Below are 22,966 nucleotides of genomic sequence, written 5' to 3'. Positions count from 1 at the left end.
CAGGAGATGGCAAGAGTGAACATAGACATTTTAGGAATCAGCAAACTAAAATGGACTGGAATGGGTGATTTTAACTCAGATGACCATTATATCTACTATGGTGGGCAAGAATCCCTTAGAAGAAATGGAGTAGCCATCATAATCAACAAAAGATTCTGAAACAAAAGAGTTCTGGATGCAATCTCAAAAATGAGGAATGATCTCTGTTTATTTCCAAGGCAAACCATTCAATATCACAGTAATCCAAGTCTATCTCCTGACCAGTGATGCTGAAGAAGCTGAAGTTGAACGGTTCTGTGAAGACCTACAAGACCTTCTAGAACTAACACCCAAATATGATATCCTTTTCATTATAGGAGACTGGAATGCAAAAGTAGGAAGTCAAGAAATACCTGGCGTAACAGGCAAATTTTGCCTTGGAGTACAGAATGAAGCAGGGCAAAAGCTAATAGAGTTTTGTGACAAGAACACACTGGTCAGAACAAACACCCTCTTCCAACAACACAGAGGAGACTCTACACATGGACATCACCAGATGGTCAACACTGAACTCAGGATGATTATATTCTTTGCAGCCAAAGATGGAGAAGCTCTATACAGCCAGCAAAAACAAGACCAGGAGCTGACTGTGGTTCAGATCATGATCTCCTTATTGCCAAATTCAGACTTAAATTGAAGAGTAGGGAAACCGCTATACCATTCACGTATGACCTAAATCAAATCTCTTACAATTATACAGTGGAAGTGAGAAATAGATTCAAAGGATTCGATCTGATAGACAGAGTGCCTGAAGAACTATGGTTGGAGGTTTATGACATTGTACAGGAGGCAGGGATCAAGATCATCCTCAAGAAAAAGAAATACAAAAAGACAAAATGGTTGTCTGAGGAGGCCTTACAAATAGCTTTAAAAGAAGAGAAGCAAAAGGCAAAGGAGAAAAGGAAAGATATACCCATTTGAATGAAGAATACCAAAGAATAGCAAGAAGAGATAAGAAAGCCTTCCTCAGTGATCAACGCAAAGAAATAGAGGAAAACAATAGAATGGGAAAGACCAGAGATCTCTTCAAGAAAATTAGAGATACCAAGGTAACATTTCATGCAAAGATGAACTCAATAAAGGACAGAAATAGTATGGACCTAACAGAAGACTCAGAGAAGGCAATGGCACCCCACTCCAGTACTCTTGCCTGGAAAATCCCATGGACGGAGGAGCCTGGTGGGCTGCAGTCCATGGGGTTGCTAGGAGTTGGACATGACTGAGCGACTTCACTTTCACTTTTCACTTTCATGCATTGGAGAAGGAAATGGCAACCCACTCCAGTGTTCTTGCCTAGAGAATCCCAGGGACGGGGAAGCCTGGTGGGCTGCCATCTCTGGGGTCGCACAGAGTCGGACACAACTGAAGCGACTTAGCAGCAGCAGCAACAGAAGACTGCAAGGAGATCCAACCAGTCCATCGTAAAGGAGATCAGTCCTGGGTGTTCATTGGAAGGACTGATGCTGAAGCTGAAACTCCAGTACTTTGGCCACCTCATGCAAAGAGTTGACTCATTGGAAAAGACCCTGATGCTGGGAGGGATTGGGAGCAGGAGGAGAAGGGGATGACAGAGGATGAGATGGCTGGATGGCATCATCGACTCGATGGACATGAGTTTGGGTAAACTCCGGGAGTTGGTGATGAACAGGGAGGCCTGGTATGCCACAATTCATGGAGTCACAAAGAGTCGGACATGACTGATGACTGAACTGAACTGAACAGAAGCAGAAGATACTAAGAAGAGGCGTCAAGAATACACAGAAGAACTATACAAAAAAGATCTTCAAGACCCAGATAGTCACGATGGTGTGATCACTCACCTAGAGCCAGACATCCTAGAATGTGAAGTCAAGTGGGCCTTAGGAAGCATCACTACTAACAAAGCTAGTGGAGTGACAGAATTCCAGTTAAGCTATTTCAATCCTAAAATGTAATGCTGTGAATGTGCTACACTCAATATGCCAGCAAATTTGGAAAGCTCAGCAGTGGCCACAGGAAAAAGGTCAGTTTTCATTTCGATCCCAAAGAAAAACAATGCCAAAGAATGCTCAAGCTACCACACAATTGCACTCATCTCACACACTAGCAAAGTAATGCTCAAAATTCTCCAAGCCAGGCTTCACCAGTACGTGAACTGTGAACTTCCAGATGTTCAAGCTGGATTTAGAAAAGGCAGAGGAACCAGAGATCAAATTGCCAACACATGTTGTATCATTGAAAAAGCAAGAGAGTTCTAGAAAAACATCTACTTCTGTTTTAAGCCTATGCCAAAGCCTTTGACTGTGTGGATCACAACAAACTCTGGAAAATTCTGAAAGACATGGGAATACCAGACCACCTGACCTGCCTCTTGAGAAATCTATATGCAGGTCAGGAAGCAACAGTTAGAACTGAACATGGAACAACAGACTAGTTCCAAATAGGGAAAGGATTACATCAAGGTTGTATATTGTCACCCTGCTGATTTAACTTATATGCAGAGTACATCATGAGAAATGCTGGGCTGGATGAAGCACAAGCTGGAATCAAGATTGCCAGGAGAAATATCAATAATCTCAGATATGTAGATGATACAACCCTTATGGTAGAAAGCGAAGAAGAACTAAAGAGTGTCTTGATGAAAGTGAAAGAGGAGAGTGAAAAAGTTTGCTTAAAACTCAACATTCAGAAAACGAAGATCATGGCATCTGGTCCCATCACTTCATGGCAAATAGATGGGGAAACAGTGGAAATAGTGAGAGACTTTATTTTTGGGTGCTCCAAACTCACTGCAGATGGTGACTGCAGTCATGAAATTAAAAGACGCTTACTCCTTGGAAGGAAAGTTATGACCAACCTAGACAGCATATTAAAAAGCAGAGACATTACTTTGCCAACAAAATTCTGTCTAGTCAAAGCTATGGTTTTTCCAGTAGTCATGTATGGATGTAAGAGTTGGATATAAAGAAAGCTGAGCGACAAAGAATGGATGCTTTTGAACTGTGTGTTGGAGAAGATTCTTGAGAGTCCCTTGGACTGCAAGGAGATCCTAAAGGAAATCATAAAGTCCATCCTATAAAGTCCATCCCATAAAGTCCATCCTAAAGGAAATCAGTCCTGAATATTCATTGGAAGGACTTATACTGAAGATGAAGCTCCAATACTTTGGCTACCTGATGCGAAGAACTGACTCATTGGAAAAGACCCTGATGCTGGGAAAGATTTAAAGTGGGAGGAGAAGGGGACGACAGAGGGTGAGATGGTTGGGTGGCATCACTGACTCAATGGACATGAGTTTGTGTAAACTCCAGGAGTTGGTAATGGAGAGGGAGGCCCAGCGTGCTGCAGTCCATGGGGGTCGCAAACAGTCGGAGACAACTGAGCGACTGGACTAAACTAATTGCATGTATACATCCTTGAAATACTGTTTTAAGGGAAAGTGAATAATCTTCACTTAAGATTTTATGTTGATTATTAATCTATGATGCTCTAGTCCACTGATTCCCAGATCCCAGATTGTGCTTGCCAGTACACGAGTGTTCTGACAAATTGAACAGATCTTTGAACTTAGCTTCATTGAATTTTCACTTGTTTCAGGCACTTGTATAGACTCTGGGGATAAATCTTTGACAATAACCGATAGTAAACCCTGCCATTATAAAACTTACCTTTTAAAGAAGAAGACAGACAACAAATAAAGTATATAGTGGTAACTGCTAAGGAGAAAAATGAAAAAGCAAGGATAAGAGATGCTTAAGCAACCATATGATATGGGTGAAGTTGAACTTGTACACAAGATAGCCAGGGAAGTGGTCCTGGGAAGGGGCTATGTGAGTTGTGACCTTGGAAATGTGAGGGTGCTCTTGAACAAGTTAATTAATTTTCCTGTACTTCAGTGTCCTCATCTCTAAAATGAAAGTAAAGATGATAGTGGTTGGGCATTACATCAGTTATCATGTATGAAGGCTTTGCAAAATTGATTGACATATGAGTAGCACTATATATATATATATATATATATGTATATCTGTTAATAAATCAGACAAAGAAACCTGCCAGAGGAGTGAGTTGGAGCCAGAGGAACTGTATAAACAGGAGCTTAGTTTTGAACAAGGAGAAGGCGATGGCACCCCACTCCAGTTCTCTTGCCTGGAAAATCCCATGGACGGAGGAGCCCAGCAGGCTGCAGTCCATGGGATCGCTCAGAGTCGGACAGGACTGAGCGACTTCACTTTCACTTTTCACCTTCATGCATTGGAGAAGGAAATGGCAACCCACTCCAGTATTCTTGCCTGGAGAATCCCAGGGACAGGGGAGCCTGGTGGGCTGCCGTCTATGGGGTCGCAAAGAGTCAGACACGACTGAAGTGACTTAGCAGCAGCAGCAGCAGTTTTGAACACATAAGACTGGAGAATCTGTTAGTGTTACAGTGAGATGTCAAATAAGCCTGCAATTCAAGGAAGAGATCTGGGCTAGAGATCACTTGAATCCTAAGCCTTAGTATTTGTACTGTATTAGTATTTGTACTGTACTTAGTATTTGATACTGAAATAAATTAGTGTAATTATAAAAATAATTTATTGAGTTATTTTTTCCTTACATATTTGAAAAACACTGAGTTAAAGAAAGAAATCTAAGATATCTCTGTTACTAAACATCTCAGAACTGTTTTACTTGCTAACATAAGCCATGGGTCTCCTAAATTGAGATAACAGATCTCTGAGATCTCTTAGTCTTACAGCATTTAGGGAGTACTGTTCCGTAGAATACAATGCTGACTTTGTTATAATGCTGACTGAAAAAGTGAATTAATTCTTGCAAATCATCAAAACATTAAAAAAAACTCATGAAACCTACAAAATGGCACAAAGTTGATCAGCTAGTTGTTTCATATTTTAAAATAGTTTTATATCCACAGAAAAAAACTAAGCAAGTTGATGTGAAAATGTTGTCTCATGAGCAGTGTGTTAGTTTACTTTTTAAAAATGCCCCCCCTCCCCCACCCGATTATCTGCAATTGGAGTAATCTCAGTTCAGTTCAGTCTCTCAGTCGTGTCCGACTCTTTGCAACCCCATGAATTGCAGCACGCCAGGCCTCCCTGTCCATCACAACTCCCAGAGTTCACTCAAACTCATGTCCATCGAGTCAGTGATGCCATTTGTCCTTTGTCCTCCCCTTCTCCTCCTGCCCACAATCCCTCCCAGCATCAGAGTCTTTTCCAATGAGTCAACTCTTCACATCAAGTGGCCAAAGTACTGGAGTTTCAGCTTTAGCATCATTCCTTCCAAAGAAATCCCAGGGCTAATCTTCAGAATGGACTGGTTGGATCTCCTTGCAGTCCAAGGGACTCTCAAGAGTCTTCTCCAACACCACAGTTCAAAAGCATCAATTCTTCGTTGCTCAGCCTTCTTCACAGTCCAACTCTCACATCCATACATGACCACTGGAAAAACCATAGCCTTGACTAGACGGACCTTTGTTGGCAAAGTAATGTCTCTGCTTTTCAATATTCTATCTAGGTTGGTCATAACTTTTCTTCCAAGGAGTAAGTGTCTTTTAATTTCATGGCTACAGTCACCATCTGCAGTGATTTTGAAGCTCAAAAAAATAAAGTCTGGCACTGTTTCCACCATTTCCCCATCTATTTCCCATGAAGTGATGGGACCGGATGCCATGATCTTCGTTTTCTGAATGTTGAGTTTTAAGCCAACTTTTTCACTCTCCTCTTTCACCTTCATCAAGGCTTTTTAGTTCCTCTTCACTTTCTGCCATAAGGGTGGTGTCATCTGCATATCTGAGGTTATTGATATTGCTCCCGGCAATCTTGATTCCAGCTTGTGCTTCTTCCAGCCCAGCATTTCTCATGATGTACTCTACATATAAGTTAAATCAGCAGAGTGACAATATACAGCCTTGACATACTCCTTTTCCTATTTGGAACCAGTCTGTTGTTCCATGTCCAGTTCTAACTGTTGCTTCCTGACCTGCATACAAATTTCTCAAGAGGCAGATCAGGTGGTCTGGTATTCCCATGTCTTTCAGAATTTTCCACAGTTTATTGTGATCCACATAGTCAAAGGCTTTGGCATAGTCAATAAAGCAGAAATAGATGTTTTCTGGAACTCGCTTGCTTTTTCCATGATCCAGTGGATGTTGGCAATTTGGTCTCTGGTTCCTCTGCCTTTTCTAAAACCAGCTTGAACATCTGGAAGTTCACGGTTCACATATTGCTGAAGCCTGGCTTGGAGAATTTTGAGCATTACTTTACTAGCGTGTGAGATGAGTACAATTGTGCGGTAGTTTGAGCATTCTTTGGGATTGGAATGAAAACTGACCTTTTCCAGTCCTGTGGCCACTGCTGAGTTTTCCAAATTTGCTGGCATATTGAGTGAAGCACTTTCACAGCATCATCTTTCAGGATTTGAAAGAGCTCAACTGGAATTCCATCACCTCCACTAGCTTTGTTCGTAGTGATGCTTTTAAGGCCCACTTGACTTCACATTCCAGGATGTCTGGCTCTAGGTCAGTGATCACACCATTGTGACTATCTGGGTTGTGAAGATCTTTTTTGTACAGTTTCTGTGTATTCTTGCCACCTCTTCTTAATATCTTCTGCTTCTGTTAGGTCCATACCATTTCTGTCCTTTATCGAGCCCATCTTTGCATGAAATGTTCCCTTGGTATCTCTCATTTTTTTGAAGTGATCTCTAGGCTTTCCCATTCTGTTGTTTTCCTCTATTTCTTTGCATTGATCGCTGAGGAAGACTTTCTTATCTCTTCTTGCTATTCTTTGGAACTTTGCATTCAGATGCTTATCTTTCCTTTTCTTCTGTGCTTTTCACGTCTCTTCTTTTCACAGCTATTTGTAAGGCCTCCCCAGACAGCCATTTTGCTTTTTTGCATTTCTTTTCCATGGGGATGGTCTTGATCCCTGTCTCCTGTACAATGTCACGAACCTCAGTTCCCCAGTTATCTGCAATTGGAGTAATCTACGGAGCTTCAAAAACTACTGATGCCTGTGTTCTGACTTCAGTAATTATGATTTAATTTGGTGGGGCTGTGGTCAGAGCACTAAAACTTTTAAAGGATCCCCAAGTGATTTGAATATGTAAACTCTTTGGGAAGCCATTCTTGCTAACAGAAATCCCTTTTCGACATTATTTTTCTCTGTCCCTTATCTGTAATATTTAAAATATTTAAACATTAAATATTTAAAATATAAATATTTAATATTGTTAAAATATAATATTCTGTTAATTAAGGACCATTTTTGGACTGATTATCAAATGTTTACATGCCTTCTGTTTATTATCCTATCATTGTGATACCATGGTAGTACCACTAATTTTCAATGCAAATGAACAGTATAATAGAATTCTGCTTTAAGGTAAGTGGATATGTAGGTAACCAAAGTTATTAATAAAATCTGAAAGCTAAATTATTATTAACATCTTAACTATAGTCTCAGAAATATATGTCTTTAGCCAAAATATAAAATGTTACTAGCCACTTAATCTGGTAAAATCAAATGGTACCATTTATAATTCTTTAGACTTTTGCCTTGCCAGAAAGCAATACTCATAAATATTGGGTTGGCCAAAAAGTTCATTCAGGTTCTTCCAGGAGATGTTATGGAAAAACCCTAACAAATTTTTTTAGGGTTTTTGGCCAACCCACAATAGTATGCCCTTTAACAGAACATTTATGTATGATAGTAACCAAGATGTCTTTCAGAACTGTATGAACCTGTTTTAATAAATTAAATCAACAACTACTGAGCACATACTAGGCAATGTTTTAGGAACTGAGTGTCTCCCAGTAAAGAAAGAAATTCTTGCTCCTAGTAAATGGTGGAGGGAGACTGTAAAACAAATAATAAAGTTTAGGGATGGTAAATGCTCTAAAGAAAAAGACAGTAGATAGGTCGTGATAAAAGGCAGGTAGGGAAGGGCAGTGGTTGATAGTGTGTTGAAAAACCTCTCACAGGAAGTGACCTTTGAGCTACCTAAATGAAGGGAGGGAGGAAGCTGTGAGAAGATTTGCACCCAGAGAGTGGCCTAGGTTGTGGGAATAGCTGGAGCAAAAGCTTGAAAGGAAGCAAATATTTGATGCATTCGAGAAATAGCAGAAGGCCCGTGTAATAGAATGAAATGGAGAGAGACGGTGATGGGTGAGGTCAGAGACATAGATAACAATCAGATAATATACTGAAAATACAACTACCATATGACCCAGCCGTCCCATTACTGGAAATATACCTAGAGAAAACCATAATTCAGAAAAAAACAATCACCCCAGTGTTCATTGCAGCATTATTTAAAATAGCTAGGACATGGGAGCAACCTAAATATTCAACAACAGAGGAAAGGATAAAGAAGATGTGGTATATATGTACAAAGCAATATTACTCAGCCATAAAAAGAAATGAAATTGGGTCATTTGTAGAGATGTGCATGGACCTAGAGACTATCATACAGAGTGAAATTAAGTCGAAAAGAGAAAAGCAGATATCATTTATTAACACATATATGTGGAATCTAGAAAAATTCTATAGATTATCTTATTTGTGAAAGAGAAATTGAGACACGGACGTAGAGAACAAATTATGAACACCAAGTGGGGAAAAGGAGGTGGTGGGATGAATTGGGAGATTGGGATTGACATGTATACACTATTGAAACAAAGTATAAGTAGATAACTAATGAGAACGTACTGTTTAGTTCAGGGAACCCTATTCAGTACTCTGTGGTGACCTAAACAGGAAAGAAATTCAAAAAGAAGGGATAAATGAAACCTTTTACTCATAAATTTCAAACTTCCTTTAATTATAAGGAAAATGCATGTAACATAAAAATAAAAAATAAGTGCCAGCTCCTCATAGGCTGCAGTAAGTTTTTTTTTTTTTTTTTTTCTCTTCTAAGTGTTCTCAAAAGCCATTAGAGGCTTTGCTGGGGAAGTGTCATGGTTTAATTTACTTTTAGAGAGATAACTTTGGGCTGATAGATGAAAAGTAAATTATCCAAAGGCAAGGTGAAAACAGGAAGACAGTCAGGAAGCTGTAGCAGTGTCTAGGCAAGAAGTGACAGTGGAGCAGAGAGGCAGCAGATGAGACAGTGAAAGTTCTAATCCAGAGGATGCGTTGATGCTCCACAGAAAAGGATTTGCTCATGGAGTTTTGCTGTTAAGACACCTAAACACATGCAGCCAGGTAACAGAAAGTCACAGCCATAAAAGTTTCAGAATCTTAGGTTAAAGCTAGAATTAAATTAGTCGTTAATGATCTTTATATAGAAAGTATTTCCTTTGTAACAGAAATACCTTTCTTTATTAACCCATCCTCTTTTTATAGAAAAAAATTAACTTTTAATAATGTTGAGAATCTGAGCTATCCTGTCATTTCTTCAGTCTCAGGACATGTCTTAAAATCTTGAGGCGCCAGAATCACCAAAATGACAGCTTTTGGTAAAACTGTCTGTTTGAAATTGTGATAAGCATAGCAACCTAAGGTTTCTCTTTTCATTTCTCATAAATCAGGTAAATTTGCATAATCTGAACCAGAAAGTTGTTTAAAATGAGTATTTGATTTGTTCTGTCAGTCATAAAATGGAGGAGAAATTTAGATATTATATGCTTAATTGATCCATTTAAGTAAACATATTGGCTTATTTAGCACTTGAAAATGAAATTCAGTTACTTCCTTTGCCTCTCTGAGAAAGATCAAAATACCTCGATAATTCTCAAATGTATTTTTCTTTTGAGTGTTCACTGTTTTCCCCTGACATTTGTGTTTTCCTCCTTACTTCTTTTTTTTTTAATTTCTTTTTATATGTGTTATTTCCAAGTGTCTTTGTCTTTTAGTTCCTCACTGATACTAGCAATAAATAAAGGTCCAATAATTTTAATTTTAATACTGTTGAAAGTCCAGTACTTTAATTTTCAAATGGAACTTGCTGTGTTTTTTCAACTGATCCTTGATATTAGCCCCAATAGTATTATTTCTAGTACTGTTCTTGATTTGATAGTCTTTAACAGATAAATGATTATCGAAGATAAAAAATATAGTGATGATGACGTAAAACTGATTTATCATCATATATTAATAATTCTGGTAACATCACTTTTGTTGTTTGCATTAATCCAGTAATAATACTAAGGTCATTATATGAACTTTACTTTGTTATATTAGTGGGGCTTCCTTTCATTTTATAGCTGGCTTAAGTCCTGCCGAAATTCAGCAGTTATGGAAAGAAGTGACTGGAGTTCACAGTATGGAAGACAATGGCATTAAGCATGGAGGGCTAGACCTCACTACTAACAATTCCTCCTCGACTACCTCCTCCACCACTTCCAAAGCATCACCACCAATAACCCATCATACCATAGTGAATGGACAGTCTTCAGTTCTAAATGCAAGGCGAGACAGGTAAATTTCATGACATATATTTTGTTACTTATCACCAAATTTTACTTTTACTATTTGTAACACTAAAAATAATGATTTGTACTTAACAGAGATAGAATGTGTAGGACCCAAATTAAATAGGTAGAAACTTTTAAATTATCTTATATATTATTTCATCAGAAAAAAAAAAAAAAAACAGCTCAAATACCAGCAATTTGATGGATATAATGGGGAATTTCCTGAAGAAAGTTATTTTATAATAAGTGCTGTAGAATTATTGTGTCAATATATTTTTATGGCTAAGATGCTATGATTAACCTGATTGCTGAAATGAGAATCTTCTTACCATTTTAAAACTTAAGAATGAGTTTCAAATCATTAAAGATGCATGTGTGTGTATATATATATGTATATATACATACATATATAGATATCCCCCTTAATATATGTTACAACCATGTGCTTAGAAATCAGAGAATAGATATACATAAGCATATAAACACAGGTATCATAAACCAGAAGAAAGAAGATCTGGTTTGTCTTTTTTGTTTTTGTGGCATGATGGAATTATAAATATATAATTAAAATGAACTTATGGTAACACCCTGGATAAATTTGCATGAAAATTCATAAAGAAAAATTTGGTTTCAGTTACCGACACTAAGTACATTATATTAGATCATTTTTTTCAACTTAGTGTTTTTGGTTGTATAAAAAGTACCTTTGTTAAAGGAATACCCATATACTTTTTATCCATTTAACTATTTATGCAGGCATATGGTAACCTAATCAGATCCTTTAATGTGATTTACATAAAATATATAAGGCAAAATATTGCTTAGTGAAAAATACATTTTAAAAGATGGAACATAAGTACAGGATTTCTTTACAGAGTGGCTTAATCCCATATGATGTAGAGTTATAAAATTCATATTTCAATGTATTGGATTGACAGTGAGTGTTCTGCAATGTGAATACCTGCCTGTCTGCAATAAATTCTTTTCTCATAAACAAGTATTTTTTCAAAGAAACATGCAATTATACAGTACAGTTTAAAATAGAATGCTATAATTTGGTGATGTTTTTGGTTTTTCTTGGAGTATCATGAACATTTTTTCTTGTTAGATTTCATTACTGTAAAATGGTGTGCTTTTGAATGCTTTCATGCTGTTGCTTTAATTGAGAGTAATTTGATGATTACATACTTCAGAAGTTGGTTGATGTCTCTAGGATCTATCTGATACAATACTCACTTATCAAAAGTCTTGGGTAATTATAAAAGAGATAGCTAATGAATACCATTCCAAAGTAGAATTTTTTGATCAACTGTAACTAGCAGAAATATATATGATTCACACATAAATATTAAACAATGTAAATGATTCTGAAGGTCCATATTATCTCTAAAAAGAGCATTTCAAAAATCTTGTGGTGATTTTCCTATTACTTTCTTGAAAACACATTTTTTTTTCTTCACTTGACCACATATGAATATATATTTTTATTTAGAGGTAAATGTTACATTAAGGTCATGTGGCAGCATTAGCATATGATATTATACAGTCCTCTTAGTTTTTCATCCTTTATTAACAGTCATCTTTGGCTTTATTTCTCCTCTAATTGGAACATCATCTAGCCTTGGCAGTTGAACTATTCAATAGAACGATTAAATTTTTCTGACTGCTCTGAGCTGAATTGACCTGTTTTGACCTGTTTGTCACTGATCGTAACCTGACAGGCGCTAGCAGCCTGCAACGATTATGGCTTTTTGAGATGAATCTGACGTCGTGTTCTTTTGCTACAGCTCGTCACATGAGGAGACTGGGGCCTCTCACACTCTCTACGGCCATGGAGTTTGCAAATGGCCAGGCTGTGAAAGCATTTGTGAAGATTTTGGACAGTTTTTAAAGTAGGTTTTTTACTTTTTTTAGCAGAAGGAGTGGATTATATGGGAGTTTTACACAATTTTGCTGTAAATAAGCAAAAGAAAGCTGAAGAAAGAAAGTAAAGGTCCATCCTAAGGCACTCTGTATGTTTTCTGTGTATTTCAACAAGTGGATTAGCAAACTCAGGCTAAGAAGGTTAACTCTTCATCTTTACTTTTCATGAGAAAATTTCACAAAAGGTCTTTGAATGAATAATAAAAAGTTGCCTACTATAATAGTGTCATTAATGATCGAAAGATATGTTTGTAGAATTCACTTAAATTTCAAGGTTTCTATAAAAATTTTCAGTAAGATTATGTGAAAAGTCATATGTGCGTGTGTCTGTGTGTGTGTACGTGTATAGAGACACACATATATTTAAACAAAATACACATTTTAAAGGCTTATTTTTATTGCAGAATTTTTATTTCTTACTTTAAATAATGTTTAATGTATTTATTTAGTAAGAATAAAAAACTGAAAGTTAATCGTAGCTAAAATTTTAAGATAGCTGTATTTTTTCCATGTTGTGACTTGTTGCCCTGAGAATCATAAAGCAACATACCTGGCCCTAAGCTTATTTGTTTATATTGTAAGGCTTCTCTAACTTAAAATCAAAACTTTGTATATCCTTAATTTCTTCATACAGTGATAATATATTTTTTAATTCATAAGAGGTTCTTTTTCAAGTGAGAATATGCATCTTTCATGAATCATTTTCCACCCACAATTTCAGAATGCAAGAGATCTAAACAGAGCTACAGATAGGTTTATGGAGATGAGTAACTTCACAGGCTGAGACTCTTATGTTGTCATGGAGCAGCTAACAGGGTCAATGAACTGTTTCATGCTTCATCAACAATTAAGTTAATTAGCTCATTTGAAATTGCATTGCTTTGTTGCCAGGATGTTGGCAGAAACATCAAAAAGATGTGTTTACAAATGGTATACTACAGGGTATAGAGCAGAAGCACCTTAACAGCAAGGCACAAGTACTTGGCATCATAGTAACTGTATAACCGAATTACACGAAGACTTCCACAAGGAATTTTTTAACCTTTTTTTAAAATTTCTGACCAATTAAAGGAAAAAAAAAATGCTTCCTGTATTACTGTGGACTTTGTACATGGCCTTAATCGTAGATTTGCACTATCCAGAATAGTTGTGAGCTGCCATTTTGTTGGGTAGGAAGCTGATTCAAATGTTCTAAGCAAAAAGAGCCCTTAAAATATTAGGCAACTTTGCTAAATTTGCCTAATTTCTTATCTAAGAAAAATAATATTTGTTAAAACAAGGACAGAACATAAGAATATTCATTCATTGAAGAACTAATTTCATATTTCTTCATTTGAATATATTAGTTCTGATTAAGATATTATTCTTTATCATTAAGATTATTTAGAGGACTTTTGCTGCTATTTCTTAAGAACAGCAATTTAAGCCTTATAGCTCAGTCATCATACATTTTATTGCTCTAAGTTGTTATTTCTAGCAAAATTCAAAATAAAGCTTTAAGAAAAAATATATATCTTTCAATATAATTTCCTTTATAGCACATGGAAATAAACATTTTTATTCATCTCAAATTTGTATAAATATGAACTCTCATTTTACCCTCCATGAGTCTTTTTCATATTCATGCTAGTATTTAAAAATAAAACTGAAGAAGTTACAATTAAAAAGGCATTTCCTTTCAATTAAATATCAACTTTGGTTCCAAAGACTGACCATTTTTCCAGCCCATTAACTTTATAGGGATGACAGAGCAAATGACCGTAGATTTTAAGGTCCTCCTTTTAGTCCATTTTTGTCGTGATATGCTTAGATTCTCTAAGTCAAATGAATGTGATAGCTTCTGTTAATAGAGCTAATGCCAGTGTATGGTACTAAAATGAAATTTTAATTTAATGTATTTTTATACTGGTATTGTCTTTTTCTTGATGTGTATGGGAAATTTGAAGAGAAATAAAATGATATATTTTATTAAATTAATTTCAGTTACTCAGGAAAAAAAAGTTGATTTAGTGTCTGTGTGGAAAGTGAATTGAAGAAGGCATTACCGTTAATACAGATTTTCTTGGAAAGAAGATTTTGCTTTTCTTTTGCAGTAATGGAGAGAATAGAGAGTCTTGGAGGGAAAAATGTCAGGCAAGTCCAAAAGCTGTAAAGTTTTTAATTCTCAAGTTTTTTGTACATACATTCTCCAGAAATTTGGTACCCAGTGTTTGTTATAAAAGTTTTTTGAGAAAATTCTGTGGCATTTTTATTTCTAAAATGCACTAGAAATAAACTGTATAGCTTGAGCTGTACTTTGGTATCAGACAACTTATCCGTTGTCTGGATCAAGTAAAGGAAACTATCCATTATTACTATTTATCCTGCATATGTTTAATAGCAAAGGATAGTAGAAAATATATTGAGTCCCAAACTCGCTTTCTCACATTGCATCACTATAAAAAGTGGTAGAATTCCTCTATTTTTGCCCAGCACCAAATAAAAAGCCATCAGAGGACAATTGCTTACGAATAACATACATATTCTTAGCCATGTATACATATGCATAATATGTATGCTTCAATATTCAATGAGGTTTTTTTTTCTATTGGATAAAAAATAAGACTAAATTAGAAACTGTTATTTATAACAGCAAAGATGAAAGCAGAAAAATAGAAAACTAAAAGATAAAAAAGAAATTCTAGATTAAAAGGTGTCTAGGAAAATGAATTACTGTGAAGTAGGTGTTCAGAGAAGGTAACCATTTTTCTAGTCACTCTTTGAGGATCTAAGATCACTAAAAGGATTTGATACTAGTTCTTCATTATTGTCTTATAAATGTCAAGGTGTAATAATATCCAACAAAACTTTAGTGTAGTTTGTCTGCAAAATTAATTATCATTCCATTGGCCCTATGTCAGCTAAATGTAATAGATGGATTGACTTGTAAGAGCTTAAACCAAAAGGTTTACAATATATAACACTCAAGTTGGCAGACAAGTGTTTTTGAACTTGCATGTGCAGATGCCAATAAACAAAATGTGGTCTGAGATACAAAGATAGAAATATTCTTTGAAGAAAGGCAAAATGGTTAGTGTCAATAAAATATCAGTCTATTAAAGAGTAATTAGTTGATGAAATGAGTTAGGTCTATTGCAAAGCTTACTATTTTAAGGTTTAACACTATATAAAAAGCAATAGAAAAGGTAGTAGAGACAGAATATTTAATGGAAAGATGTTATCTTTTTTTTCTTGCAGCTGACTACTCTAAAAATTATGCTCTTACTTAGTGTGTATTGTCTATTTCTTTGTCTTTGACTAGGCAGCGTGGCTACAAAATTATGACCTCAAGAAGGCATTCTTTGAACTTGTCAGAATGTTGTTTCTTTTGGTGACAGTGCCCCCATCTCTCAAAACTAAGGCATCTCACATAATCAGCTAAATGAATAGTGACAGCTAACATTTTGTATTTAAACTCCTGTCAGTGTTTAAACATAAAAAGCTTGATGCAAAATAAATCAAACACCAGTGATATGCAAGTGAAACATTTTGTTAAAACAGTCTCTGACATACTTGGATTTAAATCTGATCCCTTTTTAGCTTATAAAATGCTGTAACTTTAAATGAATTTGGGAAAAATCTAGAGGTTAAAATTGAATTGCTAATCTGGGGTATATATAATTGAAGTTACCACATGCATTCATAACCTTAAAAGCTTCATTAAAGAGAATTGTGCATTAAATAAATTGGAAAGATCCTTTCCTACTTTTTATCTTCCTGAAATGCTTGCTTAATTGTTTTTAGAAAGAATTTGACTGCCTATATACATTTTTTCCTAGTTAACACTACCCACCTAGCACACAGATTCAATGCAGTTTTGAAAGAACGTCAGTCGACCACATCATTTATTCCATTTTGAAAACAAAAATCAATATACCTATAAAGTGACCCATAAATTAGAACTGGCTCACACAATGTTTGTTCAGTGCTGCCTTTCTGAAGGCACCCTTTGCATTTTTTCTTCACCTCTCTGTTTGAACTGCAGTCTCGGTAAGAGGCTCATTAGGGGACATTAGGGACTGGAGCTAACCAGAATTCCAGAGCTTGCTTTGCTCTTATTAATGCATAGTAGAGTAGAATGCATTTAAATATTTCATAGGCATTCAGTAATTTGTGTGTAATCGCCTTGTTAGCAGACCAGTAGAAGTAGAACAGGCCTGTGAAATGGTGTTAGTGATTGCATGGGTAATTTACAGACCTTTGCCATCAGAAAGAGTATTATTGTTGGCTAGTATGAAGCTGTGAAATAGAACTAGCAATAAGTAAAAAAAGAAACTTAATAAAGGTTTTGTAACAAGCATCTTCAAGGATAACAACCCCACTTGGTCCTTTTGAAGCAGCTATAATTTATGACATAGGCAATATATCAAATGCATAAGATAGTATTATGGAGCATTCATATGAAAAGGGTATTTGCAACATTAGTTCCAACTTCCTGCAAGGGACATGATTAAATGATTAATGAAATGTCCCTTTGCATATGCATTTTGAAACAGCAATTAGGCACTGACTGAGAAAATCCACCAATCCTCTCATTTTTCAGTATTATCTCATTCTTGATTTATAAATCATAGAGAATTTTTGAACAGCAATATGTAGTACCTGAGATAGTTATAAAAACATAAAAGAGAATAATTTGGGCACAAAATAGTCATAAATACATAAATTCATAATTTACTGTTAATACTCAGCCTATTTATTTAGTCTTATTGCATTGTATTTATATCCGACATTATTTCTGTACTTTGATTGGCATAATTAAGTAGGGGGAATGAATAGGCACTATTATTTTACATATCACTGGTAAACAATAGCGAGGAAAGGAGAAGGGAGATGTGGCAGAGGTATGTATGTGTTTTTCAAGTTCTCAGTAATCCACTGGAGGCTGTTCTATAAATGATCATTGAAGGGCTGCAAGCTAGCCTATAATTACAGGAAAGAAAGTGGCAGCTCTGGCATTTCATAACTGTGTGTCCTCGAAAAGTGCTTTGTGAGTTTGTCACCAATGATAATTTAGATAGAGGCTCATTACTGAACATCACAACACTTTAAAAACCTTTCGCCTTCATACAGGAGAATAAAGGACTATTTTAATGGCAAGGTTCTTTTGTGTTCCACTGAAAAATTCAATCAAGACAAAACCTCATTGACTATTATTGTAGTCTACAGTCTCTATTCTAATAAAAGCTGCAGAGATAAATTGAATAGGTCTCTAAGACCCAAGTATATAATGCAAACATTTTGTACTTTTTTTAGTTCTTTAAATATAGGATAATTATTATACCTAAGAAGTAAACATGAGTGCAAAACCTTTTTAAAAAAGTATTTTCATGCAAAAATAAACATAGTAACTAAATATATCTTTTTCTTGCAAAGTTGTATATTCTACTTATCTTGCTCCATTAATATCCTAATCCTTGTGTACAGCTGAAGCATTTTTTAAATATGCATTTAGATTGGTCATGGAATAAACATATGTGTGTTCCTCAAGAGTTCACAGTGTAAAAACCTTAAGAAAATATAGCTATATCAAACTTTAGGAATACAACTACCGTTGCAGTACTCTGATAGAAAATAGACTTGTTGTTCATTAAAATTGGGGGAGGAGAACCTGAAAAACAATTTTTAAATGTCCTGTGAGTTAGGAATAGGTGACACTTTGTGTCATAAACTAACCTGTGGTTTACTATAATTTCCCATGCCTTATTTTCAGAAATCATGAGTGAATTTTAGTTCTCCTTATAGTTTATATTTTTTCTAATATTTTATTATGGAAAGCATTTTTTAATGTTTATTTTATATTGAAGTATAGGTGATTTACAATGTTGTGTCAGTTTCAGGTATACAGCAAAGTGATTCAGTTATACATATATCCTTTCTTTTTCAGATTCTTTTCCCATGTAGGTTATTACAGAATATTGAATAGAGTTCCTGTGCTATACAATGAGTCATTGTTGATTATCTCTTTTATATATAGTAGTGTGTATCATTGGAGAAGGCAATGGCACCCCACTCCGTACTCTTGCCTGGAAAACCCCATGGACGGAGGAGCCTGGTAGGCTGCAGTCCATGGGGTCACTAAAAGTCAGACACGACTGAGCGACTTCACTTTCACTTTTCACTTTCATGCATTGGAGAAGGAAATGGCAACCCAGTCCAGTGTTCTTGCCTGGAGAATCCCAGGGACAGCGGGGCCTGGTGGGCTGCCATCTCTGGGGTCGCACAGAGTCGGACACGACTGACGTGACTTAGCAGCAGCAGCAGCAGCAGTGTGTATCATTCCAGTTAGTTTGTTAACCAAACCTGAACAGAGCTGGTCTAAGAACAGACAGGTGGAGTGCAAGTACCTCTTCTGCGCTGTAACTACACACCTCAAAGCTGACCTGTTACATCCCACTATTTGAGTCCACCATCTCTCTTCAACCAATTACAACAGTTGTGCTAAGACACATGAAAGTTTTGTTGTCATGATCAGTGAGGAGTATTAAAATGACGTGGTTTAATTTATCAAAGGATGGGGCAAAGTCGCACAAAGATTTCTACTTGCCTAGCCTAGATCTATTAACAAATAAACCTACATATTTTTATTTATTATGTATTTATTAGTTCTTGCTCATAAATACCATTTAAAATCTTCTTTATGTGTGTTATATATTTGTCCATCTATGTATATGTTGACTCTGTTAATTTTAAGAAATGGAGGTAAATATTTTGAACAGGCACAAAAGTATTCTTATTGAATTTTAGTAAAATGAGGAGTGCATTAAACTTTTTAGACTAGTATACCTTCCTAAATGGTACTTGAACCCAGATGGATAAATATGTAAATTCTTATTTAATTTTGTGAATAAATTTTTTATGTTTTATTTAGATGCATTGGTGAGAACATTTTTTAAATTGCTGTCTTAGTTTGCCAATTGGTGAAATAGACATACCAAAGGATATTAAATTGATTGAAGATTATTTTTTTTAATTTTAGGAGGCAGCAAATAAATGATATATTATAAAGTTATGTTATTGAATATGTTCTTATTCATTGGAGATACTTCTCTACTAAATTACTTTTGATGTATTCTCATATGACTCATTAAAGAGATCTTTTTAAGCATTATGAAATAATAATAGACTAACATGTAATCAAGGTCAGAGTAAGATAAAGTCTTATCTCTCCCTACTTTTTTGTAAGATTAGGACAGATGTATCCTAAATAGGACACTGGACATGAAATGTCAATCTTGATGCTTATGATTCTCAGAATTTTCAATGCACTTTAAGTATTAGTAATAGCAAGTGATCATTCTTTATAAGTTTTATGTTACCATGGGATGATAATTTGCTGTCTTTCATTCACACCACATCTTGATAACATAAGGCATTGCCCACTAAATAACATCAGAGGAGTCAAAATTATCTAAAGAAAAATGGAATAGAGAATTGTCTTTGTTCTCTTTAGATTTACTTTTGGTTCGTGTATTTATAAGGTGCCCTTTAAAAAAAAAAAGACATGACTATATGAAATATATTTAGTGATTTCTACTATTATTCTGAATATAATTTGGGGAAAACCTTTTTGTAATAACTGATAAGCTTAGAGACAATTACATTTTCTACTCTTTGAAGGGTATCTTTACATTGCATAAGTAATTTTCACTAAGCACATCAGCATATTTAACTTTTTTTTTTATATCATTTCAAGGTGTTATGTTTTCCCAGTATGGAGGAAATGTGGTGTCAGTGGTTTTAAGTGGAACATCTGCTACTGAAATAGCCCTGGCTTAACATTCTATTTTGTGTCGCGTGTTTGTTTAGGCACCTTAACAACGAACATGCGTTGGATGACCGAAGCACCGCACAGTGTCGAGTGCAAATGCAGGTGGTGCAGCAGTTAGAGATACAGGTTTGTCAAGGGCTCCCTTGGTGGACTCCTTTCTCTGACTTCTGGTCTTTAAATCAAGTACCGGGCAAATCCTGTGTCTTTTAACACAATAATGCATAGAAATAGATGGAATTTTAGATTGTTTATAGTGATAGAAATGATTGATATCTCAGGATGGATTGCTGTAGCTTAATGTACTTACTTACCACTCAGACTTATTATCATCTTTAGACTATATCATATACATTTGGCTATCTCAAAGGAGTCAAATCTAAGTTTTCCCTAAGAAAGTTTAGACCAAACCACCCAATTGGATGATTTTATCGCAGAAACAGTTTTTACATGAGCTAATCTTGATTTGTTTTTTCATGAGATTTTACAGCAAAAAGCCGTTATAGTATCATGCCTACAATTTAATACTCTAAAAAAAATCTTTCTCTTTTCTACCTCTAGTGTATTTTTAATTGAAGAACTTACAAGAATCCTTGTCTTGGAATAATGGCAAATCATGTATAATGTCACAGATGGTAATATGTGTATTGTATCCAATGCTGCTAACTTAAATAAAAGACATTACTGTTAATATTGAAACAGAATTTGGCCAAAAATAAATAGAGCTTATAAAACTGATCAGAAAGCAATTGCATCCCCCTCAGTATCATTTTTGCTGCATTTTTCCTAACCCTCTAAGTCTTCCTCTAATATTTCATCTTAATGATGATTTTTTTCTCAATCAAACCAATACCTTGTTTCATTTAATTAAACATACAATTTCTTTGTCTTCACACTTGGTACATCTTAAATTGTTTTAAATTCATCATTCACTAAACACATAAATGTCATTGCTTTTTTCCAAGGAGCTCCTAAAAATATTTTGACTTGTAAAAAAAATCAAGAACACATAAAAAGCATCATTGCTGCTGTTGTTTAAAAAGCTTTTTTGTGACCCTGTTTACCATTTATAAAAGGTAGACTAAAACATAAGAGTTCGGCTGATGAGACAGTCTGCAGTGTGACCAATTATGCCTCCTTTTTTTTTTTGGTCTGCTGTGTCTGACTGATGGAGAAGTAAGGTCCGTCAGTTGTAATGAGACCCAGTGCAAGTGTAGATGCCTACTCTGAGTCAGAGTTCAGCGTTTCACACTGCCTGGTCTCTGTCACTCTATTGAATTAGATTGATGATGGCAGATTGCAGGGGGCACTAACTGGACCTCAGTGGGAGCGCATGAAGTGTGGAGACAATCCTGGCAGGCACTTCGCTTTGAGAACCCTTCACCCTTTCACAGCTGCTGGCACTAGTCCATTGCTAACAGTGTCCACAGGACTTTAAAGAGACACCATGGGCCTTCTAATTTATGGTTTCAGTAACTTGTTACTGTCGAGGCAACTGTGACCTCAATTCTCTTATTGACAAAAAGATGAAGTGTTATTTGTTTTCTCTGACCTTTTAACATAAGGAAAGCTATAAAAGTTTTTCCCTACTCCGTAGCTAAAGTTGTGTTTCCCCTCAGATAAGTTCCTACGGACACAGACTTTTATATGCAGGAATCATTACCCGGAGACAAGCTCAATGATAAGATGTATCACTGCAGCAAAATAGCGGTATCAGTCATTTCTAAAATGCTTCTGATCTCACTTTTTCTTAACAGCTTTCTAAAGAACGCGAACGTCTTCAAGCGATGATGACCCACTTGCACATGCGACCCTCAGAGCCCAAACCATCTCCCAAACCTGTAAGTGCATATTGCTTTATAAACAGTAAATAGCTCTAGCGATGTAACAGACTAAGAAAATGAACAATTTAGCGACAGTTAGAAAACAATGAGTGTGATGAAAAATACGGCAATAAAATGAAAGTAAAATGTAATCGCTGGTCAAATTGTATGTTTCTCTTAAAGTAATGCTATCTTTTACAAAATCTATCCAATCTACACCATGGGTGACACTAAACAAAGTACACCTATCAGTGCAGAAATCACTGCCTCGAGGCTGAAGCCGGAGAGAATGTCTTTCTGTGATAGGTTTACAGATATGAAAAAGAAACCCATTTTTGAGCACCCTGAAAGGCAGAACAGTACAAATCACAAATAGAGAGGTATGTGGTATGCCAAAGAGGATTCGGATCAATCATAAGATACATATAAATAGATTTTTTTTTATCAAATGTTTTGTCAAGATGTCATGGTATTTTTAAAGCCAATTTTGTTCTCTTTCTCTGGTTGTTATTTCAGTTAAGATGTGTTGCACATATTGGTACATTTTACCATATAGTTCACATTATGTTAATTTAGAGAGCTTATTACAAGGAAAATGGGTGAGATTATAGAAAATAAAAACTGCAGTTTCCCTAAAAATATATAAGATATTGACGCCAACCTGATAATGTAGTCAGATACACAGACTGTTGAAAAGAATATACTTTATCTTACTCAGCTAATGTTTGCAGAGAAACTTAGAGTAATCAACTGGGTAACTCTACTTTAATGAAAGTTTGTGGGGATACTTTTTAATAAGGCCCCTGTATAGCCTGATGAGTAGTGATTGCCAGCTTTGCCTCTCTCTCCATTTCTTTAGATAAAAAAAAGATGATTTGGTTTTGTAGTGGGAGAGGAAATAAAAGACAGACTATATTGTATGAATTTTCTCCTAATGTCTCTGTATCACACGCCGATTAGCATTATTCAAAATTT

General features: G+C 35.5%; 1 protein-coding gene across 1 annotated transcript in view; it reads left to right on the top strand.

Moving 5' to 3' along the window:
• Positions 1–22,966, top strand: part of FOXP2 (forkhead box P2) — a 624,182-nt gene that overhangs the window by 554,986 nt on the left and 46,230 nt on the right. Inside the window, exons 12-15 of the mRNA XM_055590318.1 lie at positions 10,229–10,442; positions 12,226–12,330; positions 20,210–20,297; positions 21,926–22,009. Coding sequence (XP_055446293.1) covers positions 10,229–10,442; positions 12,226–12,330; positions 20,210–20,297; positions 21,926–22,009 — 491 coding nt within the window. The remainder of the gene's footprint in view (positions 1–10,228; positions 10,443–12,225; positions 12,331–20,209; positions 20,298–21,925; positions 22,010–22,966) is intronic.

Source organism: Bubalus kerabau, chromosome 8 (genome assembly GCF_029407905.1).
Source record: "Bubalus kerabau isolate K-KA32 ecotype Philippines breed swamp buffalo chromosome 8, PCC_UOA_SB_1v2, whole genome shotgun sequence".
Lineage (NCBI taxonomy): Eukaryota > Metazoa > Chordata > Mammalia > Artiodactyla > Bovidae > Bubalus > Bubalus kerabau.
This window is presented reverse-complemented; position numbering and strand designations above follow the sequence as displayed.